Source organism: Aureococcus anophagefferens, assembly GCF_000186865.1.
Source record: "Aureococcus anophagefferens unplaced genomic scaffold AURANscaffold_6, whole genome shotgun sequence".
In the NCBI taxonomy this organism is placed as follows: domain Eukaryota; class Pelagophyceae; order Pelagomonadales; family Pelagomonadaceae; genus Aureococcus; species Aureococcus anophagefferens.
The window spans coordinates 2,245,996-2,267,913 of NW_008705566.1; the positions used below are offsets into that span (position 1 = coordinate 2,245,996).

At 72.2% G+C, this 21,918-nt stretch overlaps 5 protein-coding genes across 5 annotated transcripts; 1 reads left to right on the forward strand and 4 right to left on the reverse strand.

Moving 5' to 3' along the window:
- Positions 1 to 5,178: 5,178 nt before the first annotated feature.
- Positions 5,179 to 5,439, reverse strand: AURANDRAFT_17741 (hypothetical protein; the record flags this gene model as incomplete). Its single annotated transcript, XM_009037495.1, has 1 exon — positions 5,179 to 5,439. A coding segment is annotated over one exon (261 nt), but the record flags the coding sequence as incomplete, so codon positions are not given.
- Positions 5,440 to 7,279: 1,840 nt separating this feature from the next.
- AURANDRAFT_12663 (hypothetical protein) lies at positions 7,280 to 8,122 on the reverse strand (the record flags this gene model as incomplete). Its single annotated transcript, XM_009037494.1, has 2 exons — positions 7,280 to 7,520; positions 7,584 to 8,122. Coding segments are annotated over 2 exons (780 nt in total), but the record flags the coding sequence as incomplete, so codon positions are not given.
- Positions 8,123 to 11,231: 3,109 nt separating this feature from the next.
- AURANDRAFT_63266 (hypothetical protein) lies at positions 11,232 to 16,626 on the reverse strand (the record flags this gene model as incomplete). Its single annotated transcript, XM_009037493.1, has 3 exons — positions 11,232 to 13,968; positions 14,373 to 14,600; positions 15,332 to 16,626. The coding sequence occupies 3 exons, from the start codon at positions 16,624 to 16,626 to the stop codon at positions 11,232 to 11,234; spliced, it is 4,260 nt and encodes a 1,419-aa protein (XP_009035741.1).
- Positions 16,627 to 16,976: 350 nt separating this feature from the next.
- On the forward strand, positions 16,977 to 17,738 carry AURANDRAFT_63267 (expressed protein; the record flags this gene model as incomplete). Its single annotated transcript, XM_009037393.1, has 2 exons — positions 16,977 to 17,610; positions 17,698 to 17,738. The coding sequence occupies 2 exons, from the start codon at positions 16,977 to 16,979 to the stop codon at positions 17,736 to 17,738; spliced, it is 675 nt and encodes a 224-aa protein (XP_009035641.1).
- Positions 17,739 to 20,094: 2,356 nt separating this feature from the next.
- AURANDRAFT_63268 (hypothetical protein) lies at positions 20,095 to 20,730 on the reverse strand (the record flags this gene model as incomplete). Its single annotated transcript, XM_009037492.1, has 1 exon — positions 20,095 to 20,730. One exon carries the CDS (start codon positions 20,728 to 20,730, stop codon positions 20,095 to 20,097), a length of 636 nt encoding a protein of 211 aa, XP_009035740.1.
- Between the last annotated feature and the right edge of the window lie 1,188 nt (positions 20,731 to 21,918).

Consider the following 21,918-nt stretch of genomic DNA (forward strand, 5'->3'; position numbering starts at 1 on the left):
CCTGGATAAGCGGGCCCACGCGTATGATTCGACTGGCCTCTGTTTTCTTTGGCCTGCTGCTTCTTCATGCGTAACCTCCTATTCTTTTCTTTCCTGCTTTGGCTGGCCTGCTTTGGCTGGCCTCCGCGTTTGTCGGCCTCCTCGCGGCGCCGCTGCCACGCGCGCACGCGCCGCGCCTCTGCGTCCGCGTCCGCGTCCGCGCGCCGCCGCGCCTCCGCGTCCACGCACCGCCGCCATTCAACCTCAAACGCCGCGCGCCGCCGCATTTCCGCCTCATCCTCCGCGCGCCGCCGCATTTCTGTCTCCGCTTCGACGCTGAGTCGCGCTACCTCCGCCGCAGCAGAGGCACGCCGCTGCCGCTCTAGATTTTCGTACGCCTCGCGCCGCGCTTCCGCCTCCGCATTTCGCCGTGCCTCAGCCTCTGCCGCCGCGCGTCGCCGTTCCGCTTCCGCCAGCGCGCGCCGCCGCTCCGCTTCCGCCAGCGCGCGCCGCCGCTCCGCTTCCGCCTCATTCGCCGCCTCGCGCGCGGCATCCGCGTCCGCGGTACTTCCCAGGGGCGGAAAGTGCGACAGTAACGCCGCCGCGCGCCGTGGAACCACGGCCACGGCCTTCGCGCCGCCCCACGCCGCGGGGGCCCGGTTCTCCTTGAGGGGTTCGCCCGTCGCGATCTCGACGACGACCTTGACCTCGGCGCGGCAATTCGGGCAGGTCAACTCGCCTTTGAGACAAGCTGCTGCTTCCACGCCAGAATACAAGCCGAACAAAAATCATGAGCACCGGGGCAGTCGACGCGGAGCGACACCGTCTCCTCCATGCAAATCACGCACGTCTCTTCCTCGACGCAACCGTCGTCCTGAGTCGCAACCTCCTCGTGTGTCGGTGTCACAACGACCGCCGGCATCCTCGATGCTCGGTGCGCTTGAAGGACTTGGGTGAGACGCTTTCGTGATCGACGCGCGAGACCTCGTCGTCAACGGTGCGTGAGGCCGGTCGTTACTCGCACGACTTGCCCTGACCTCGCGCTGGCGCCCCTCGGCCTCGAGGACGGCCTCGTCGCGGCCTGCCACCTGGGTGTCATGCGCCAGGGCTCTGAACCCCACCCAACGCACCCAGCACCGCCCCAAAAACACCTTAGATCGAGTCCCACAGGTCGTCGAGCTGCTCCGCGTCCATGGTCGGCTTGGCCAGGTTCAGGTCGAGGAGGTCGTAGGCCGTCGGCGCGGGCGCCTCGGGCTCGGGCTCCTCGTGGGGCGGCAGCGTGACGAAGACCACGGCCCCCGTGCCCTTGTTGGCGATCTCCTGGACCGCCTTGGACACGCGCTGGACGTGGTGGCGCAGCACGACGACGAAGTGGAAGTTGATCTCCGGGTACTTTTGCACGAAGTCGTCGAGGCGCGCCTTGTTGAAGTGGCTCCCGAAGTCGCAGTCCGTCATGAGGAACACGTCCGTCGGCTCGGCGAACATGGCGTTCGCCGCGACGGGCTCCGCGGCGCCGAACTCGAACCAGTCCTCGAGCTCGGCGACCGTCGTGCCGTAGCCCGTCCAGGGGAAGTAGACGCCGTCGTCCCAGTTGCTGAACGCCGCGGGCACGCCGCGCGCCATCGCGGCCGACAGGAAGTTGAAGACGGAGCTCTTCATCGTCGCGCGGAAGAGCGCGTCCTCGTCCGCGAGGGGCGGCTCCTCCTTGGGCGTCTCGAAGGACGCGTCGTGGTCCACGGACGGGAACTCGGAGACGCCCGGCGTCGAGGCGAACGTCGACGGGAACTCCTGGAGCGTCGACGGCTGCTCCGTGAGGGGGCTCGCCGCCGACGCCTGCGTGCGCTCGTCGCCCTCGAGCAGCACGACCTCGTCGCCGGGGCGGAAGATGGGCAGGAAGTCGTCGGGCTTCGTCTTCTCGCCGGGCGTGAGCGGCCTCCCCGGCGTGCCCGGCCGGTCGACGGGCGTGCCCGGCCGGCTGCCCAGGGGCGACGCCAGGTTGCGCGACGACGCGCGCGACGACGGGCGGCTCGACGCGCGCGACCGCAGCTCGTCGTCGCGGAGCGTGTCGAGGTCCAGAACGATGCACTTGCCGCCGGGCGCGACGAGGTCGACGCACCCCGCGAGCACGTCCGTGGCGTCCAGCGACAGGGTCACGACCTTGGGCTGCTCCATGGCCCAGGCGAAGAGCGGCCGGTCCGACGCGGGGAAGAAAACGGGCTCCTCGTCCTCGTCGCGGGGCTTCCGCAGGATGACCTGGCCCTTCATCACGGAGATGTCCGACAGCTTCCCGCCCGGCAGCGTCAAATAACAAGCCCCCGCGCCGTCGATGGTGCCCTTGACGCGGAAGGGCGGCGGCGCGTCCGCGAGCTCCGACGCGGCCTCCGGCTCGAACTTGGCCGAGAGCTTGAAGCCGTCCGCGACGGGCTCGTTGCCCTTCCAGACGTTGATCTGGACGACGCGCAGCGTCGCCGTGAGGATCGCCGGGTGCGCGTTGCCGCGCACATCGACGGTCATGGGCTCGTCGACGAGGACGTCGTACTGCGGCATCGTCGTCGTCTCGACGACGGACACGAGATAGTCGCCCGGCGGGATCTTGCCCCGGTCCAGGGAGACGGCGTGCATGCCGTCGTAGGTGCGCTGGCGGTGCACCGTCGCGCCGGAGGCCTTTTTCACGATGATCTCGTAGTTGTCGGACCGCGGGTTCACGCAGCAGTAGCCGCGCGCGTTCGGATCCGCGACGTAGCGGCTGCCCTTCGAGTAGATGCTCCCCGCGACCTCGGCGCGGTAGGCGTCGACGCGGTCGAGCCAGGCCGGGTCCGCCTCGGACCCCGGCGGCCACGCGCCCGTCGCCCAGCCCGCCGCGCGGACGTCCCGCGCGACGCGGACCGCGTTCGCGACGCGCCCCGCGTTCAGCAGCTCGCAGACGCCGCAGCCCTTGAAGAACAGGCGCTTCAGCTTCTGCACGGCGAGGGCCGCCCGGCGCGCCGACGACACGCGCGCGCGCGTCTCCGCGGCGCCCGCGGCCGCGGCCGCGATCGCGACGGCCGCGGCGATCTCCGCCGTCGCCGCGGCGGCCCGCGAGCTCACGAGCTCGAGCAGGCGCGTGGCCCGGTGGAGCTCCGGGGGCACCGGGGCCGAGAGGCGCCTCCTGAGCGCGTCGACGACGCGCCGCGTGCGCTCGAAGGCCGTGGGCTCGAAGGGCGTGTCGGAGATCCACGTCGCCCGCGATCCAAAGGGCTTGTAGAAGTCGGGCCCCAGGAGCTCGTCGCCGAAGAGGTCCAACGCGTCGCGGATGGCCTCGAGGTGGGACGCGTAGTGGCGGATGAGCTTGACGTCCGGGCAGGTCTTGAGCGGCGTCGACGACCCGCCGCCGCCGAGCACGCGACTCCAGCCGCGCGTCGCCAGACGCGCGTGGTCGACGTTCGCGAGCACCCGGCTCGCGGCCCAGCCCTCGTCCAGGCCCCGGCAGGCGTCCCAGCAGCCCGTGTAGGCGCGCGCCACGCGGTCCCGCACGAGCGTGCGCAGCGCCTCCTCGGGCGTCGGCTCCGCGTGCGGCCGCCGCAGCGACTCGATGAGCTCCGTGACCTCGAAGGCGTGGGGCGCCCGCCGCCTTGTCCGCTCGTAGGACGCCGACGTCGTCTGGGGCCGGAAGCGGCTCGGCGACCCGAGGAGCGGGCCGCGGACGCGCTCCGCGGGGAACCGCCAGCTCGAGTGGCATCGGGGCCGCTCGAGCGCCGCGGGCTTTTGGGCGCCGCCGACCGTCGCGGGCCGCCGCGCCGCCCGGCTCCGGCCCGGCGGCGGCGACCCGAAGCCCGGCGCCGACGCCGACCGCTTCGCCGCGGGCGGCGGCGACCCGCCGAGCGGATTTCGCGGGAACGGCGCGGTCAGCGTGTTCCGGAGGCCGCGCGTCGCCTCCTCGATGTCGATGGACGACCAGTCGTTGGACAGCGCGCTGAAGGAGAAGGCCTCGCTGTGGTGGCCGGGCGTCGCCGGCTCCGTGCCGCGCGCCGCCTCCTCGGCGAAGCTCACGCTCAGGCGCCCGCGGCCCTTGGACTGCGGGCTCGACGCGCGGCTCGCCTTGCTCTGCACGGACGCGGCGTCGCCGCGCGTCCGCGCCCGCCGCCGCAGCGGCTCCTCCGGCTCCACGAGCCGGATGCCGTGCATCTTTGTTGCCGGCCGGAACGCACGACGCTCTCAATGTTGTGGGGCAGCCCTCTCCATGCGCAGCGCGCGCACTAAGATGCGGGATGTTGTTGTTGAAGGCGAAGATGAAGTAGCTACCACTAGCTTATGGCCGAGCTCTCGAGCAGAGCCGAGCGCTCCTCGATTGCAAGCAATGAGCAAGCGTCGAGCTCCTCGTCGATCGCGCAGCCGTGCCCCAGCGGAACTGCGGCTGCACTAGCACGCACCTGCTGCGCCGCCGCCAAGTTCAGCGGCCGGAATCGGCGCGCGAACGAGCAGCAGCTCGAGGCCGACGTCACGGCACTTGCGCTGGCGCTGCGGTCCTGCATCCTCTGGGACTATCCCATGAAGGACGGCGCCGCCGCCGCGGAGCGCGTCGCCGCCGTGCTGCGCGAGACGGAGGCCTTCGGCGGCGCGGCCGTCGCGGCCGTCGACGGCACGCCATTGGTGCTTCCGTGTCCAGTCTTCACCGCGCGGCCGCGCGCGCCGGCATTCGTCGTGCTCGACGGCGCCGACGCGCCGCGCTGGGCGGTGCCGACCGAAGCGGCCGCCTACGGCGCCGCGCTCCAAAGCGCCGCCGAGGGCCTCGTCGACGGCGGCGGCGACGAAGCCGCGCTCGCCGCCGCGGGCCTGTCGCCGTCGTCGCTCTTCGGCTGGCTCCTCGACTACCCCGTTTGCTACGCCTTCGCCGACGGCGACGCCGCCGCGCGCGCGCTCAGCGGCGGCGACGCCGTCGTCTTCCAGCTCGAGGCGGACGGAGGCGTCGCGGGCCACCGGTTCTCCGTGCCCGCGGCCCTCGTCGGGCCGACGCTCGACGCCGCCCTCGCGCGGGCGCTCGCGCGGCTCCCGAAAAGCGCGGCGCCGCGCTACGTCCAGCAGCCGCCCGTCGCCGGGGTCGTCGCGTTTTAAAAAAGAATGCTGCGCCACGCGAGACTGGTCGTGCAGCATGTTAGCCCACGCCGCGAGAAGGCCCTTCCCGCGCGCCCGTGTTAGCATCTACCACATGCCTCACGCCATGAGGAGCTGGACGCCCGTGGAGACGGCCGCGGCGACGATGAGGAGCAGCGACGACCAGATGTGGAAGCCGAACTTGCCGCCGTAGCGCGCCGACGGCTCGCCGGTCGCGTAGCCCCAGGCCCAGTCGAGGCGCGCGAAGATCCAGAGCAGGCCCGACAGGGACACGAGGAGCGGGTGGCCCCAGCCGCCGATGACCGAGAGCACGACGAAGGACGCGTGGGTCTCGATGGCGTGCTGGTGCGCGCGCTGGACGCAGTTGAAGTGCTTCGCCTCCTCGCTGAAGCCCTCGGCGTAGAGCTTCGGGTAGGAGAAGCGGTCGTCCGCGCGGTCGTCGCCCGCCTTCTCCGCCTTGGCGCGGTACTTGGTCCGCGCCTGGGACACGAGCAGGCCCAGGTAGAAGAGCAGGAAGAAGGAGCCGACGCAGTTGATGAGGATGACGCCGCCGTAGAGCTTGGAGATGGCGATGGCCGTCGTCTCGCCGTCCGTGATGTGCGCCACCATCTCCTTCTCGCAGTAGCAGAGCAAAATCCCGCTGCTGAACATGCCGAAGAGCATGAGGTAGGGGCTCGCCATGGTTTTACGACGCGGCGGCGACGCGGAGCGACTGCGGTTCCGACTCCGCCACCGGTGGCAGCGCGGCGACGGCGCGGAGAGGGTTCCACGAGGCAGTGGCTGCCCACAACTTTTTGCGCGCCGTTTTTACGGAGACGGTGGTTGAATCGTGCTTTACTCGTTAATTGAAAATGTCGCGGCGGCCGCCCATGCCGCGCGCGAACACGACGCTCTAGAACGCTCCACCGACGCCGCCGCCGCCCATCATGACGGCGCGCCCCGCGGGGTCATCGCCCCGCGGGCCGCGCCCGAACCCGACGCGCCGGCCGCTCGCCGAGTAACAGACTATCATGACGCGGCCGCGGGCCGCGCCCGAAAGCCGCTCGGGCGAGTGAGAACAGACTACACGTTAGATTCAGGCGCCGCGCGCCGTCGGCGTGGGCGCGGCGCCCATGGGCTCGAGCTCCCACTCCGCGAGCCCCACCCAGAAGGCCTTGAACTTGTCGAGGCGGAGGTCGAGGCGGCTCTTGAGGAGCGGCGTGTCCGCGAAATTGAGGAGCACCTCGAGGGCCTCGGAGCGCTTGAGCACCGTGTCCAGACTCACCTCGACCTTGGACCAGAAGAGCTCCATGCGGCTGAAGACGACGTGGAGCTCGCCGAGGCACTTGAGGAGCGTCGACGCCGCGCCCGAGTGCTCGTCGTCGTCCCCGAGGCCGTCCGCGCCGTCGTCGGGCGCGCGCAGATCGTCGGCGGTCACGGGCAGCATCAGCTCGAGGATGTCGTCGTCGGAGCGCACGTTGAGGTCCAGCGACTCGCCGGGCTGCGCGACGACCGCGCCGGGCAGCGTCGGCGGCGACGTCGACCCGCGGCTCGGCGACCGCCGCGCGGCCGCGCGCGCGGGCGCCGCGGGCGGGCTCGGCCGCGCGGGCGACCGCGGCGGCGCGCTGAGGGCGAGGCGCGGCGAGCCCACGTCGAGGGGCGGGGGCCGCGGGAGGCCCGGCGCGGCCTTGGACTCGGCGGCGGGCGTCGACGGCGCGGGCGCGGGCGCCGCGGCGGCCTCGTCGGACGCCGACGCCGCGAGGTCGCGCATGGCCCGCAGGTTCTCCGACTTGGACGCGGCGCACTCGCGGCCGAGCTCCGCCGTCCAGCCGCGCACGGCCAGCAGCACCGCGCGCGCCGCGTCCGCGTTCCGCGCGTCGACGGCGACCTTGAGGTCGTCGATCATCTCCAGCACGAGCAGCGCCGTGCCCCGCAGCTTCGTCGCCAGGGCCCGCGACGCCAGGGCGCGCTCGTGGTAGTCGAGGCCCGCGTCGCGGAGCCGCGGCGGGAGCGCCAACGCGGACGACGCGACGAGCGACGCGTGCGCGCCCGCCAGGCCCATGAAGCCCAGGTCCCCGTCGTGGTCCGCGACCTCCAAGCTCTTCGACGCCGCCGCCGCGAGGCCCGCGTCGGCGTCGCCGGCCTCGCGCGCGGCGCCGGGCGGCGTCGTCGGCGGCGTCAGCACCAGCGCGCGCTCCGCCCTCTCCGGGGGCGGGTGCCGCGGCCCGGGCCCGGCGCACCAGGGCGACGCCAGGGCGTCGGCGGCCGTCGCCCGGACCTCCGGGTCCGCGTTCAGCAGGTCCTCGACGAGCTTCCGCGCGGGCGCGGACAGCGCGTGCGGCACCTTGACGCCGAAGATGCGGCCGCGCTCGTCGCGGTGGTAGACGGGGAAGCGCGCCACGAGCATCACATAGAGCGTCACGCCCAGGGACCAGGAGTCGACCTTGGCGTCGTAGGCCATGGACCCGTCGCTCAGGTCCACGCCGGAGAAGTCCTCGGAGTCGTCGCCGTCGAGCTGGTCCATGTCGAGCGACCGAGCGCGCGGCTTCTGCAGCTCGACCTCCGGCGCGAGGTAGGACGGCGTGCCGACCATGGTGTGGGCCCTCGACCCGCCGTGGGCCGACGCGACGTGCTTGCTCAGCCCGAAGTCGACGAGCTTCACGACGTCCTCGCCGTCGCCCGTCACTAGGACGTTCTCGGGCTTGAGGTCCCGATGGATGACGTTGCGCTGGTGCATGTAGTCGACGGCCTTCAACAGCTGGACGAAGATGGGCCGCGCGTCGGCCTCGGTGTAGTGGCCCCGGCTCAGGATCGCGTCGAAGAGCTCGCGGCCCTCGACGAGCTCCATGACCAAACGCACGGTGTCGTCGTCGCCGAAGGCGCCGTAGAGGTGGACGATGTTCTCGTGCTCGAGCGTGCGCAGCACGTCGACCTCGCGCCGCAGCTTCTTGATCTTGAACGCGTCGCCGCCGTGCATGCGCAGCGCGCGGAGGTCCATCGTCTTCACCGCTACCCCCAGGCCGTCGGACCGCCGGTAGGCCTTGCGCACGACGCCGCTCGCGCCCCGGCCCAGCTCCTCGTCGGGCGCCGTGTAGAGGGCGTCGTAGTCGCTGAACGGCGCGAAGCTGCTGCACGCGCGCTCCAGGGCCGGGCGCTGCATCGGGAGCTGATCAAGGAGCCGGCGGCGAACGGCGGGGGGCGGTGCGGCGTGCGCGCCCGGGCCCGCGCCGTCGCCGGGTGCTCGACGAGCGCGCGTCGAATGAGTCGCGGCGGTCGCGGCGCGTCGGGGCTGCCCGGATCCTCGCGACGACGCCGTCCGACGCGCGTCGGGGTCGATGGAAGCGGCTTGCTTGCCGACGAGTGGTCGAGCGCTGTGACCATGGACGCCGATGATGGACGCCGTCGCGCGCGCGCGTCGTCGTCGCGCCCCGAGGGCTGCGGACGCCCGCGCGCCACTCGTCGAAAACAGGGATCTTAGGGAGGGAGCTCCGCGGTGGCGCAGCCCGGGCGGCGGACAAGCCGCCCGAGTGTCCGCGCGCCTACGTCTCCTGGAGCTTGAGCTGGGGCTCGTGGGGGAGCGAGTACTTGTTGATGTGCTTGCGCATCTGGTCGTTGCAGACGCGGGGGTGCTGCCGCTTCATCCAGTAGTAGGCGAGCGTGAGGCCGTGGATGCGCTCCTGGAGGTCCTCGATGGTGAAGTCGTCGACGGGCCCGTCGTTCGCGCGCTTCGCCTTGAGATCCTCGAGCTCGCGGCCGACCTTGCGCTGCGACATGAGCGCGGCGTCGCGCGCGTTCTCCGCCTTCGAGAGCTCCTTCTTGAGGCCCGCGATGGCGCGCTTGTGGTCGTCGAGCTCCTCGTCGAAGGCGTCGCGCGCGGCCTTCAACTTCAGCGAGCTCTTCTCGAGGGCCGTCTTGTCCTCGAGCGCGCGCCGCAGCTCGTCCTTCGTCTGCTTGAGCTTCTCGCGCGCGGCCTTCTCCTCGTCGTCCTTGCGCTTCAGGCGGCTCCGCTCGCCCTCGAGCTCCTTGGACGTGCGCTCGGCCTCGCGCCGCGCGCCGCCGAGCTCCGCCTGGAGGCGGAGCGTCGTGTCGGCGAGCGTCGACTGCGAGAGCCGCCGGTGGTGCGTGAGCCGGCTCCGGAGGCGGTCGATGGTCGTCTCGCGGTCCCGCACGAGCGCGGGCAGCTCCTCGAGCCGGAAGGCCGTCACGGAGACCATGACCTCGCCGAGCGTGTCCTCCTTGTAGAGGTGCGCGTCGTCGTGGAAGATGCGGATCGCCTTCGTCACGCGGCGCTGCATGTTCGTGTGCGAGTTGAGCTTGTCCTGCTCGCTCGTGAAGCAGGGCTCGACCTTGAGCCAGGCGCGGTCCAGCACCGTGAACACGGGCTCCTCGGGCAGCGGGTCCGGCAGCATGAGCGTCACCTTGCCGAGCAGGTCGTCGCTCGAGAAGTTCTCGTAGTCGAAGACGTAGAGCTCGATCTCGTAGAGGTCCTCGACGAACGCGAACATGACGTGGCTCCGCCAGACGGGGTTCAGGTTCTCGTTGATGACGCGCGTCTTGAGCTCCTGGTCCCCGTACTTGACGAGGATGTAGGGGTCCGACGTCTTCTTGCCGTCCGCGCCCGCGTTGTTGCCCAGAAGGCTCTTGGCCCGCCAGAGGCTCACGCTAAAGTAGAGCGCCGACGTGTCGTCGTCGTCGCCGTCGTCGCCGAACTCGCCGCCGGCCTCGCCCTCGTCGATCTCGATGTCCATCTCCGTCTGCGAGGGGGCGGGGGGTCCGGGGCGCGCCGCGCGCGCGCGCGCGGAGGTTCGGGTGCCACGCACGTGGATCTGGTGGCCGTGGCCCGGCTCCCGCCGGCTCGACGCGACGGACGACTGGTCGTTGTCGTGCTCGATGTCGATGTCGAAGTCCTCCCCCATGGTGTGGGGCTCGTTCTCCGTCGTGCCCTCGTTGACGCTCGTGCCGTCCTCGGAGTAGGCCTGGAACTTGAGGGCGCGCAGGTCCACCTTCTGGACCTGGCCCGACTCGCCCTCCTCGTTGATCGAGCCCAGGTCCCCGCGCGGCATGGCGACGCGCGCGGGCTGCCCCGTCCAACAACAGCTCGAACAGGAACAGGTCTATGGCTTGCAGCCCGCGTTTTGGGTAGGTAACTTTGGCCTAACTGACTGCACGATCGCCGAAACTTTGCCTCAAACTCCAGCTCGTGTCGAAATCGAGCAATCTTGACAAGCTCGACAGCCCGTGACGTCGGAAGGCCGCGGCGCGGCGCACTAGTATGTCGCTCCTCGCGCAGCGCGCGCAGGCGTGGCTCGCGAAGAACGAGCGCGCCGAATCGCTCATCGTCATCGGCGCCTGGGCCGGCGCCTACTACGGCGTGCACCGCCTCGCCCGCGCGATCTCCAACGTCGCCGTGCCGCCGTCGAAGGACGGCGCGCCGGGATTTTTGGACGCGCCGCAGCCCAAGTATAGCGGCTGCACGCTGCGGAAGATCGTCGGCGCGCGCGCGGCGAGCTTCGCGCACGCCTTCGTGAGCTTCGGGTGGAGCTGCCGAACTTTAAGGTCGAGCTGGTGGCCCGCGCTGCGCGCCGCGGCGCCGCGCCTCGCGCAACGCTGGCCGCCGTTCCTGGGCCCGGCGCTCCGCGACCTGCTGCCGCTCCTCGCCTACGACGCGCCGAACCTGCTGCCCGGCGCGCGCGGCGTGCTCCGGCACAGCCTCGGCTACTTTGTGCAGGAGCTCTGGCACGTGCTGCGCAACGAGCCGGACCCCATCTTCGTCGCCCACCACCTCGCCTACCTCCTGGCGACGGGCCCCATCCTCGCGAGCGACAAAGGCTGGGCCATGATCGCCGTCGCGACCGTCTTCGCCGAGGTCACGAACCCGATCCAGCTCTCCTGGGAGATGGCCAAGGCCTTCGGGCTGCCGGACCTCTACGACGCGCTGAGCCTGCCCTTCACGGCGGCCTTCGCGCTCTGCCGCGGCCTGCTCATGCCGCTGGCCATGGTCGACATCGGCCTCTTCCTCGCGACGCGCGACCGGCCCGACCCGACGATGAAGTGGGCCTTCGGCCTCTTCGCCGTCGGCATCGCCGCGTCCTGCGTCTGGCTCGGCCAGCTCGTCTCGGGCTTCCGCAAGTACCGGCGCAAGAAGGCGGCGAAGAAGTAGGCGCGCCCCGTTGTAACGCCTCTTAGCCGTTCCGATTCGGCGCGTTGCGCTTCCGCGCGGCCTTGGCGGCGTCGTCCTTGGCCTGCTGGCGCGCGCGCGCCTCCGCTGCTGCCTTCTTCAGGGCCTCGGGCACGGCGGGCGCGGCGGGCTTGGCGGCGGGCTTCGGCGCGGGCTTCGCCGGCGCGGCGGGCTTCGCCGGGGACGCGTCGCCCCCGAAGAACGAGAAGCCCTTGCTCGCGGGCGCGGGCTTGGCGGCCGGCGACGGCGACGGCGGCGGCGTGTAGAGCGAGAAGCCCTTGCTCGCGGGCGCAGCGGGCTTCGCGGCCGGCGACGGCGACGGCGGCGGCGCGTCCTCGCCGCCGCCGAAGAAGGAGAAGCCCGAGCCTTTGCTCGCCGGCTTCGGCGCGGGCGCGGGCGTCGGCTTCGGCGCGGGCGCGGGCGTCGGCCCGAAGAACGAGAACGACTGCTTCGCTTTTGGCGGCGAGGGCGCCTTCGGCGGCGGCGGCGCCTTCTTCGTCTCGGGCGCCTTGAAGGACGGCAGCGAGAAGGTCTGCTTCGGCGGCGCGGGCTTCTCGGGCGCGGGCGTCGGCGCGGGGCTCGGGCGCGGCGAGAAGAAGGACGAGGCCGCCGGCTTCGGCGGCGCCGCCGGTTTGGGCGCGGGGCTCGGGCTCGGGCGCGGCGAGAAGAAGGCGAAGGCCTCCTTCTTCGGCGGCGCCGGCGCGGGGCTCGGCGCGGGGCGCGGCGTCGGCGCGGCCGCCTTCTTCGGCGGCGACGGCGGCGGCTTGGGCAGGCTGAAGGCGGGCAGGCTGAACGCCGGCGCGTCCTTCTTCGCCGGCGCCGGTTTCGCCGCCGGGGGCTTCGCCGCGGGCGGTTTCGCCGCCGGCTTCGCGGGCTCCGGTGGCGGCGGCGGCGGGAGGCGGTCGATGATGCGCGCGCCCGGCGTGTCCGGCGCCTTCTGGAAGATCGTGCGCCCCGCGAGCTCGACGGCCGCCGTCGCCGGCGCGTCCGGCGGCGGCGGCGGCTTCTCCGCGGCGGCGCGCTCCGCGTCGACCTTGGCGTCGGCCGCGGCCTTCTGCGCGGCCTCGGCGGAGGCCTTGGCCTGCTCCGCGTTCGACTCGGCCTCCTTGCGCGCGCGCTCCGCGGCGAGCGCGGCGCGCTTGAACCGCTCGCGCGCCTCGTCGAGGTCCTCGTTCGACGGCGGCGCCGCGCGCTTCTGCGGCGGCGGCGCCTTGGCCGGCGCCGTCGACGCGTTGGGCTGCAGCGCCGCGCGCGGGTCCGACAGCGCGGCGAGCGGGTCGGCCACGAAGGCCTGCGTCGCGCCGACGGTCGCCTGCACCGTCGAATCCAGGAGGCGGTTCGCCTCGTCGAGCTGGTACGCGACCTGGTCGTTGACGTCCTCGACGGTGCGCGTGACGTCGGCGGCCAAATTCTTCGAGGGAGCGACGAGTTCCTCGTACTTGGCCTCGTACTCCGCAAGCGTCGTCTCGAGGTCGGCCTTCGCGGCCGCGTACTGCGCGTTCGCCTCGGCGACGGACGCGTCGAGCGCCGCGCGGTTCGCCTCGAGCTCCAACAACGTCGCCCCCGCGGCGGAGATGACGGGCTCCAGGCTGCGGTCGAGCTCCTCCTTCAGGTCCGCCGCGTCCTCGACGGCGCGCTCGAGCGGCGCGAGCGACTCCGCGAGCGCCTCCAGCGGGTTCGGCGCGCTCCGCAGGACGAAGCCCAGGGACACGCGGAAGACGCGCTCGTCGTCGTCGACGTGCACGGACGCCGCCTCGAGCGACCCGGGGAGTCGCGCGTCGACGACGACGCAGCGGCCGTCGTCCGACGAGACGCGGTAGTTCTCGAGCACGACGCCCTCGCGCGCGTAGGCCTCGCCCCAGGGCTTCGTCTTGGATGCCTTCTTCAATGGTAAAGCCGGGAAGTCGGCGCCGACGACGACGCAGTCGTCGCTGAAGAGCGCGCCGACGACGCGGTCGCCCAAGACGCCGTCGGGCGGCAGGTAGAGCAGCTCCTGCAGCGCCGCGGACGCGATCTCGACCATGGTCGCCTCGCCGAAGGGCGGCTCGCGCCGCGCCGCGCCCCGCGGCGTCGCCGGCGTCTTCCGCACGAGCAGCTCGCCGAGCGCGAGGCCGAGCTGGCGGCCCCGGGGCAGCCCGAGCTTGCCGCCCAAGGCGGCCCAGACGGCGACGAAGAGGCCCTCGGCGCCGCGCGAGTCGTCGTCGCGGTCCGACGGCACGCCTAGAGACGCGAAGTAGCATTGGCCCGCCTCGTCGAAGGAGCAGCAGCCCGCCGTCGGCGCCGTCGCCCACTTCTGGCCCGTCGCCGCGAGCGGCGCGCCCTCGACGCCCGCCGGCGGCGCGTAGTCGGCCTCGTGGGCGCCGCTCAGGGCCACGCTGAACCAGACTGTGCGCGGGTCGCCGCCGTCGACGCGGTAGTCCGACGCCGTGACGCCGAGCGTGCCGCCGCAGGCCGCGCGGAGCGCCGCGAGGTCGCCGTTCCGGAGGTAGCGCTTCTTGCTCAGCCGCTCGCCGCGGCTGCTGAACCCGAAGTCCTCGCGCAGCGTCGCCGGCGCCGCGCGCCCAAAGTCCGCGACGACGAAGGCCTTGGCGCGGTCCACGAGCGACGGCGGCGCCGGTTGCGGCGCGGCTTCGGACGCTTCCGACGACGATCGCAGCGGACGCGACGGCGCGCGGCGACGACGCGCTGGTGCGACCAGAGCGTCACAGCTCAGCACGAGGGCGCAGACGAGGATGCGCATGCTGCAGGAACGCGGCGTGTGAGGTGCCGGCGGCGCGTGAGGTCGTGGGGCCGTCGCGATCATGTTGTCGAGCTCCGCGGAGCTCCGACGGCAACTACAATCATCAGGATACTGAGCTCACGATAGATTCACGATACCGTCCCTGTACGGGCGCCGGAGCCGGAAGACGATGGGCAGGCGCATCTTGTCGTTCTAGGCGGCCTCCGGGTCGCGGCGACGATGAGCGCCGACCCGGCGCCGAAGCCCCGGCCCGTGCGGCCGCGGCCGAGCGCGATCCTCATCCCGAAGACGAAGCCGGCACCCGTCGTCGTCGAGGGCTGGGCGCCGCCGACGGACAACACGTGCGCGCCGAGCCTGCGGAGCTTCGCCGATGGCCCGCTGCCCCCCTGCGACGACGTGAGCTACAGCGCCGCGGGCATGGTGGGCATGTCCGAGGGCATCACGACCGTCGACCCCGAGGCGCGCGACGACCCGCCGCCGCCGCCGCCGCCGGACGACCCGCCGGCGTCGTCGAAGCGGCGGAGCTCCTGGGTCCAGAAGTTCTCCAAGGCGGGCTCGACGCCGTCGGCGTCGACGCCCTTCTCGTCCATGCGGAAGCGGCCGAGCGGCGGCAAGCGGGACGAGACGTCGAACCTGCGGGAGGCCGTCGACGCGTTCCGCGCGCGCGAGCGCGCGCTCCTCGCGCAGATCGAGACCCAGAAAGCGGCCTTCGACGCGCGCGAGGCCGCGCTGCGGTTCCAGCTCGCCGAGGCCGCGCGGCGCGAGGTCGAGCTCCGGGGCGACCTGGAGTCGCTGTCGCGGCGCGAGGACTCTCTGACGAAGCGCGTCCGCGACCTCGAGAAGCGCGCGGTCCCGGGCACGCCGGGCACGGCGCCGACGGACGACGGCGATTTGAGTCCGCTCTCCCGGAGCACCAAGTACCGGTCCAAGTGGCGCGCGGACGCGGGCGAGCAGCTGGCCTCGGCGCGGTCGGCCGACGCGTCGCGGCCGCGGAACTTGCGGGACCTCGAGTCGTCCTTCAAGCCCAAGCATGCTGCGACGCCGCCGCGGTCGCCCGCGTCCCTGACGGCGTCGCCGAAGCCGCTCCGGGCCATCACGCCGCCGCCCGGCGCGCCGCGCGACCGCGGCGAGCCGCGCGTGGAGAAGGCCGTCTCCGAGCTCATCGAGAAGGACAAGGCCCGCGAGGGCGACGTCCAGCGCATGCTCGAGATGGTCGCGAACCTCCAGAGCGAGATGGCGTCCCTCAAGCGCGAGAACGGGCGCCGCGACGCGGGCCCGCGGCCGCCGCCGGGCGAGGCGGGGTCCCGGATCCCCGAGTTGAGCTAACTTTTTAGAAGAGGAGCTTGGAGAACTCGCGCCGCGACCGGAGGAGGTGCTTCACGTCGGCCTTCGTGATGACGTCGGGCTTCTCGGGGATCTGGGCCGCGCCGCGGTCCGCGCGGCGCTTGTCGGCGTCCTCCTCGCGCTTGACCTTGGTGATGCCCCGCTCGAGGTTCCTCCCGAGCTCGTCCATCTTCGTGGACCGGTCGAGGTCCGTCGCGCGCGCGCGCTTCGCGCGCGCCCACGTGCTCGTCGCCGGCGGCTCGCGCGGGTCGACGGGCGGCGCGCTGAGCAGGTCGTGGTCGACCATCGCGTCCAGCAAGACGTCCGTCTTCTCGCACTGGCGCCGCGAGTCGACGACGTGGCGGTCGACGTCGCGGTCGAGCCACCGCAGGGCCAGCCCGCAGGTCTCGGGGTTCGTCGCGACGCGCCGCGCCTCCTCGTTGCGCCGCCGCTGGCTCAGGACGACGAGCGCCTCGAGCGCGTCGCGCGCGAACTGCTGCGCCGCGCGGCTCAACAACTCGCGGCAGGGCCGGGACGTCGCCGCCTCGTCGTCGTGGGTCAGCTTCGGCGCCTTGCGGCCACCCCCCGGCAGGTGCGCGCAGTTCTCGGCCGCGAGGTGCAGCCGCCGCGACGCCGTCGGCTCGTCGACCAAGTTGCACTTGTCCCACGCGCCGTAGGACGTCTCCGCGTCGGCGCCGGACGTCTCGCGCTTCGTCGACACGACCTTCTCCGACATGACGTTGAGGTCGCCGTTGCTCAGCAAATCGGCCTGCTTCTGGACCTCGTCCGCGAGCGTCGACCCCGCCGCGGGCGCCTCGAGCTGCAGCGCGCGCGCCTCCGCCGCGTCCCGGTCCGCGCGCGCGCGCCGCGCGCGGCCCTCCTCGGCCTCGCGCCGCGCCTCCTCGCTCGACGACCGCGCCCGCGCGTCCTGCTTCGCGCAGGCGCGGCGCCAGACGTCGTTGCCGACGACCTTCTCGCCGCCCGTGAGCAGCGCCTCGCTCAGCGACGGGATCTCGCCCGCGTCGCGCTTCGCCTTGAGCTCCTGGACGAACTCGCGGAACCGGATGCGCTCCTCCTTGCCGAGCTGCTGCACGACGTCCTGGAGCAGCTGCTGCAGGTTCATGGACGACTGGCCGGAGGACGCCCGCGGCTTCGACGGCGACGGCCGCCGCTGGTCGGGGTTCGCGATGGGCGCGAAGGTCGCGTTCGGCAGCTGGCGCGCGGCGATGCCGGGGCCGCGGGGCGGCATCGACCGCGGCAGCGGCGGGGGCGCGAGCGGCGGGGGCGCCGCCGCCGTGACGCGCGCGGGCGGCGCCACCGGGGGCGCCGCGGGCATGGCCTCGTCGTCGTCGCCGTCGCTGTCATCCTCCAGGAGGGCGTTCTCGAGGGCCGACATGGGAGGAGCGCTCTCGAGCGTGGGCTACGCTGTCCGACGCTCGGCGCGAGTGCTCTTGACGAGATGCGCGGGCAGCTCGCGCACCGCGACGGCGCGCCGGCGAGCTGCGGCAACACGTTCAACAAGTAAATCGGCGCGACCTTGCACTTCTCTCGGCAAAGGTCGACCGCGTGGTCAGGCGTGTTCAGCGGGCATCGTCGTCGTTCCAAGACCCGCACGGGTCGCAAAGGACCACCAGGCAGACCACCAGGCAGACCACCAGGCCGACCAACGGGCAGCGGTCCGCAACCATGGCGGTCCGCGCGCTCGACCGGCGCCCCCTGGAGATGGTGCAGAAGCTTTCCAAAGCTTTACGCGACGCCGTGGCGTCCTGCGACGAGGCCGCCAAGGACAAGCTCGCCACCGCGCCCCACCTCTGCCTCGTGTTCACGGACGCGGAGACGACGTGGACGCTGCGCTGGGACGCGGCGGCGCGCGAGGCCGAGCTGCGGACGGACGTCGACGACGCGGGCGGCATCCGCGTGAGCACGACGCGGCAGACGCTGCGGGACCTCGCGTCGAAGCGGCTGTCGCCGTTCTCGGCGCTCACGGGGGGCAAGATCAAGTGCGAGCTCCGGGGCCACGACCGCGACGGCGCGGCCAAGTGGATGCCCGTGCTCGTGCGCGTCGGGGGCCTCCTGCGCACGGACAGCGTCGCGCCGCTCCTGCCCGGCGGCCTCCGCGCGCGCGTGCTCCGGCGCGCGCGCCGCGGCGGCTTCGACGTCTACGTGATCCAGGTCTCGGCCACGGGCGTCGCGCCCTGGGCCGTCGAGCGCCGCTCAGGGCAGGACGAGAGAGCGAAATTCCCAACTTCAAAGGCTCCTATCTCGGCCGTTTTCCACTCGTTTTGGCTGAGTTTTGGACGAGCGATCGTCTCTCGGAACGGTCTCGAAGCGTGGATGCTTTTTTCGGAACGCGCGCGCGCGAAACACTCACATTGAAGCGACGTTGAATCTCTCTTGTCCTGCCCAGGCGGCGCTACAGCGAGATCCGGGCCGCGTGGCTCAAGGTGAAGCACGACCTCGTGGCGACGGGCGCGCACGACGACGACTTCTTCGCCGACGCGCCCGCGGAGTCGGCGGGCGAGCGCACCTTCGAGGAGGCCGTGCTCGATATTAAAGGTTGCGCGCGGCCCCTGCGGACCGAGGAGCAGCTCGAGGTCTACGGGCTCTACAAGCAGGCGACGGCCGGCGACGTCTCGGGCGCCCGGCCGTCGCGCTTCGACGCCGTCAAGCGCGCCAAGTGGGCCGCGCACGCGGCGCGCGAGGGCCTGAGCGGCGCCGAGGCGCGCGCCCAGTACGTCGCCGTCGTCGCGCGCCTCGCGGGGCCCAAGGAGCCGTCGTCGACGAAGACGCCGCCGCCCAGGACCTCGGCGAAGGACCTCGGCGAGCGGCCGTCGCTGGCCTTCGGGGGCTGCGCCGGCGAGCTCGACGACCGCGCCCTGTCCTTCCCGTCGCGGCGCGAGGACCGGCACCGCGAGACGGATCTAGACGCGTGGCTCTCGGTGGCCGCGCGCCAGTGCGGCACGTCGCGGGGCACCAAGGCCCGGCGCGTCGCGGACGTGCTCTACCCGCTCCTCGGCGCGACGGCGGGCCGCCTGGACCACGCCGTGCTCCACCACGCCGCGGGCCGGGAACTCGCGCGCGCGACGTCGTTCCTGAAGGACGGCTTCGCCGCGCGGCAGCGGCAGTGCGAGGCGCTCCGGGACATGGTCAAGCGCGGCCGGCCCGCGCCGGCGACGCTGTCCGCGGGCGATTTCGTCATCGTCGTTTTGTACGCCGCGCTCTTGCGGTGCTCGCGCGGCCGCTGCTCGCCGTTTTTGGCGTTCGGCGTCGGCGTGGCCGCGCGGCCGGCGCTCGCCGGCGTCGCCTTTTTGTCGTCGCTCGCGGACGCCGTTTTGATCGTCCCGTCGGCCTACGAGTGCGGCGGGTTTCTGGGCGGCTTGGTCGTGCGCCTGCTGGTCCCCCTCGTGTCGCGGACGCTCTTCCTCTACGCGACGTCCTTCTTCGCGATCTTCTGCTACGTTCTCGCGCGGTTCGCGCACGACAAGGTCTTGCGCATCGACCCGGAGTCGAAGGCGTCCGACGATTTCTACGTCGGCGTCCACGGGGTCATGGCGCCCTTCGTCGTGTCGCGCATCGCGCGCCTGGGCAGCGTCTTCGTCAAGCTCGGGCAGTACCTGTCCGCGCGCGCGGACGTCGCGCCCGCGGAGTGGAAGTCCGTGTTCGAGGCGCTGCAGGACGACCTCGCCGCCGACGCGCCGCGCACGGTCCGGGCCATCGTGCGGCGCGCCTTCGGCCGCGACGTCGACGACCTCTTCGCGACCTTTGACCTGGAGCCCATCGCGTCCGCGTCCATCGCGCAAGTCCACGCGGCGACGCTGAAGGACGGGACCAAGGTCGCGGTGAAGCTGCGCCACGACGGCATCGACGCCGTCTTCCGCCGCGACATGGCCGACGCCATCCGCATCTTCCGGGTCTGCGCCTGGCTCAACGACATCTTCGATTCCCAGGTGCAAGTTCTGATCGCGTGGCAGCGCGAGATCCACCGGGAGCTGGATCTGACGTACGAGGTCGCGGCCATGCGGCGCATGCACCGGGAGCTCGTCGTGGACCGCGGGTCGAACGTGATCATCACGAAGCCCCACGACGTGCTGACGGCGCCCGAGGCCTTTGTGATGGACTGGTGCGAGCTGCACTGCAAGATCGACGACCGCGACGCGCTCGCCGTGCACGGCGTCGACGCGGCGGCGCTCCTGACGCACTTCGCGCACCAGATGATGTGCCAGGTGCTGGAGATCGGCTGGTTCAACAGCGACCCGCACCCGGGCAACGTGGCGCTGAAATTCGACGACGACCACGGCAGCGCGAAGCTCGTGCTCTTGGACTGGGGGTGGACGCACCGGCTCACGAAGGCGGAGCTCGACGCCTGGCGCAAGTTGGTGCTGGCCTTCTACGAGAGCGACACGGAGGCGGCCATCGACGCGCTGCGGGCGCTGGGCTACCGGACGAACCAGGACGACCGCGACCCCGCGCGGAGCGTCCACTTCATGCAGTTCCTGCTGCGGAACCCGACGGACGCGAAGAACGCCAAGGAGGAGGGCAAGCAGAAGATGAAGGACATCAAGGACCGCATGGACAAGGACAAGGCCGCGGGCGTCCACGAGAAGGGCGGCCGCTACATCACGCAGCTCCCGGAGTCGTTCCTCTTCGTCATCCGCGTCGTCGGCATGGTCCGCGGCGCCGCCGCGCACCTCGGCGTCGAGCTGCCCCTCGTGGACATCATGGCCACGCACGCGCGCCGCGGCATCGCGCGCGACGCCGCCGCCGCCGCCGCTGCGGCGTCGGCCTAATCTTATGTTTATTTTACCTAGAAGGACATGCCGAGCTGGATGCCCGCGGCCATGTGCGCGAAGAGCAGGACCATGATCGCGCTCCCGAGGTACGCGTGCGCGTCGCGGAGGGGCTTGCCCTTCTCGAAGGCGAGGGGCAGCGCGGCCTCGACGGCGAGGAGGCCGAGGGCCTCGAGGCCCGTGGACGCGTGCGTCGACCCGAGGACCGCGTTGCCCTGGACCGCGTTGAGCACGAGGCCGCCCTGGCCGCCGAGCGCGAAGAAGAAGAGCGCGCCGCCCATGATCTTTGGGTGCGTGTCGCGGATCGTCTCGCCCAGCGTCAGCGCGTTGCTCTCGCCGCCGTTGCCGCCGCGGATCTGCCACCCCATCCACGAGCCGATGACGCCCATCGAGCACAGGACGGTGCCCATGGCGAGGCCGTGGCCCCAGTGCAGCAGGAACTCGGGCACGAGGCCCGCCTCGATGGCCGGCCGGAAGAGCAGACCGTTCCAGAACTCGGCGTAGCCCGCGAGGGGCTCGACGATGGTCGCGGGGAGCGCCTGCTGCTCGACGAGCTGCGGCGTGCGCACCGCGCGCGCCGCTGATTGCGGACGCTGGAAAGCATCAGCCAGAGATGCGCTGAGCAGTGCGAGGCAGAGCGTGCGGATGGCCATTGCTGAAGGCGACGACGAGGAGGGACTCGTTTTTATGCACCAGGTCCTGAGGTGTTTTGTTCGAACTTCAGCCGCGTCAACCCCACTTCTCCTTGACATCGTCTTTCGGTCGTTGAACCCGTTGCATCGAGGCAGCCCTCGCGCGCGCGATGGCAGCCGCGACGTCAAGCAGCCCCCACTTCTCCGAAGCCAGCGAGAACGACGACGAGGAGCAGCCGTCGCCGCCTCCGATGTCGGAAGCGACGTCGCCGCACTTTTCCGATGTTGGCGTCGACGACGACCCGGCGTCGCCGGCGCACTTCCAGGACCGCGCGCTCGAAGCGCGGACGCGCGCCCTCGAGGACGCGGCGGCGTGGAAGCAGCGGGCGCTCCAGGCCGAGGCGCTCTGCGACCGGGCGACGGCGGCCATCGAGCACGCGAGCGGCCTCTGCGGCCGCGCGACGGCGGCGGTCGCGCAGGCGCGCGACGCGCTGGCCACGGAGCTCGTCGTCGCCGCCTTCGACGCCGCGCGGCGCGAGCTGCGCGACGAGGCGCTGGGCCTCGCGGCGTCGCCCGACGCCGACGACGAGGAAGACGAGCTCGCCTACGACCCGGCGCCCGCCGAGGCGGCGGCGGTCCCGAGAAACGCCGTCGCGCTCGCGCGGACGCCGGGCCCCGCGCGCAAGAGGTACGTGCCGGTGATGCGCGCCGACGACGACGCCGCGGAGAAGCGCATGCCGTCGACGCAGTACCTCCGGAAGCAGCTCAGGGAGCGCGAGCGCGAGCTCAAGGAGCGCGACCAGCAAATTAGGAAACTCCGCGGCGAGTCCGTCGCCTTCGCGGCGACGCTCGACGGCATCAAGGGCAAGTACGAGAGCCTGGTGGCCGCGTGCCGCGCCCAGATCGCCGACCGCGACGGGCGCATCGAGGAGCTCGAGGGGCGCCTGTCCGAGTCGCGGCGCGTCGTGCTGACGCCGGGCGCGTCGCCGCGGAAGAAGCAGCCCCTCGGGAAGCTCGTCTCCATCGACGTGAACAACGAGAACGCGAAGCCGCGGCAATCCCAACGGAAGAAGAAGGCCGTGCCGCACAACGACAAGGAGAACGTGCGGCCCGAGGACCACCGCGCGGGCAAGGCTCGCATGGGGCCCAAGGTCCTAATTCGCTTCTAGGCGCGCCGGCGCCGCTGCTTCGCGGGAGTTTCCGGTCTCC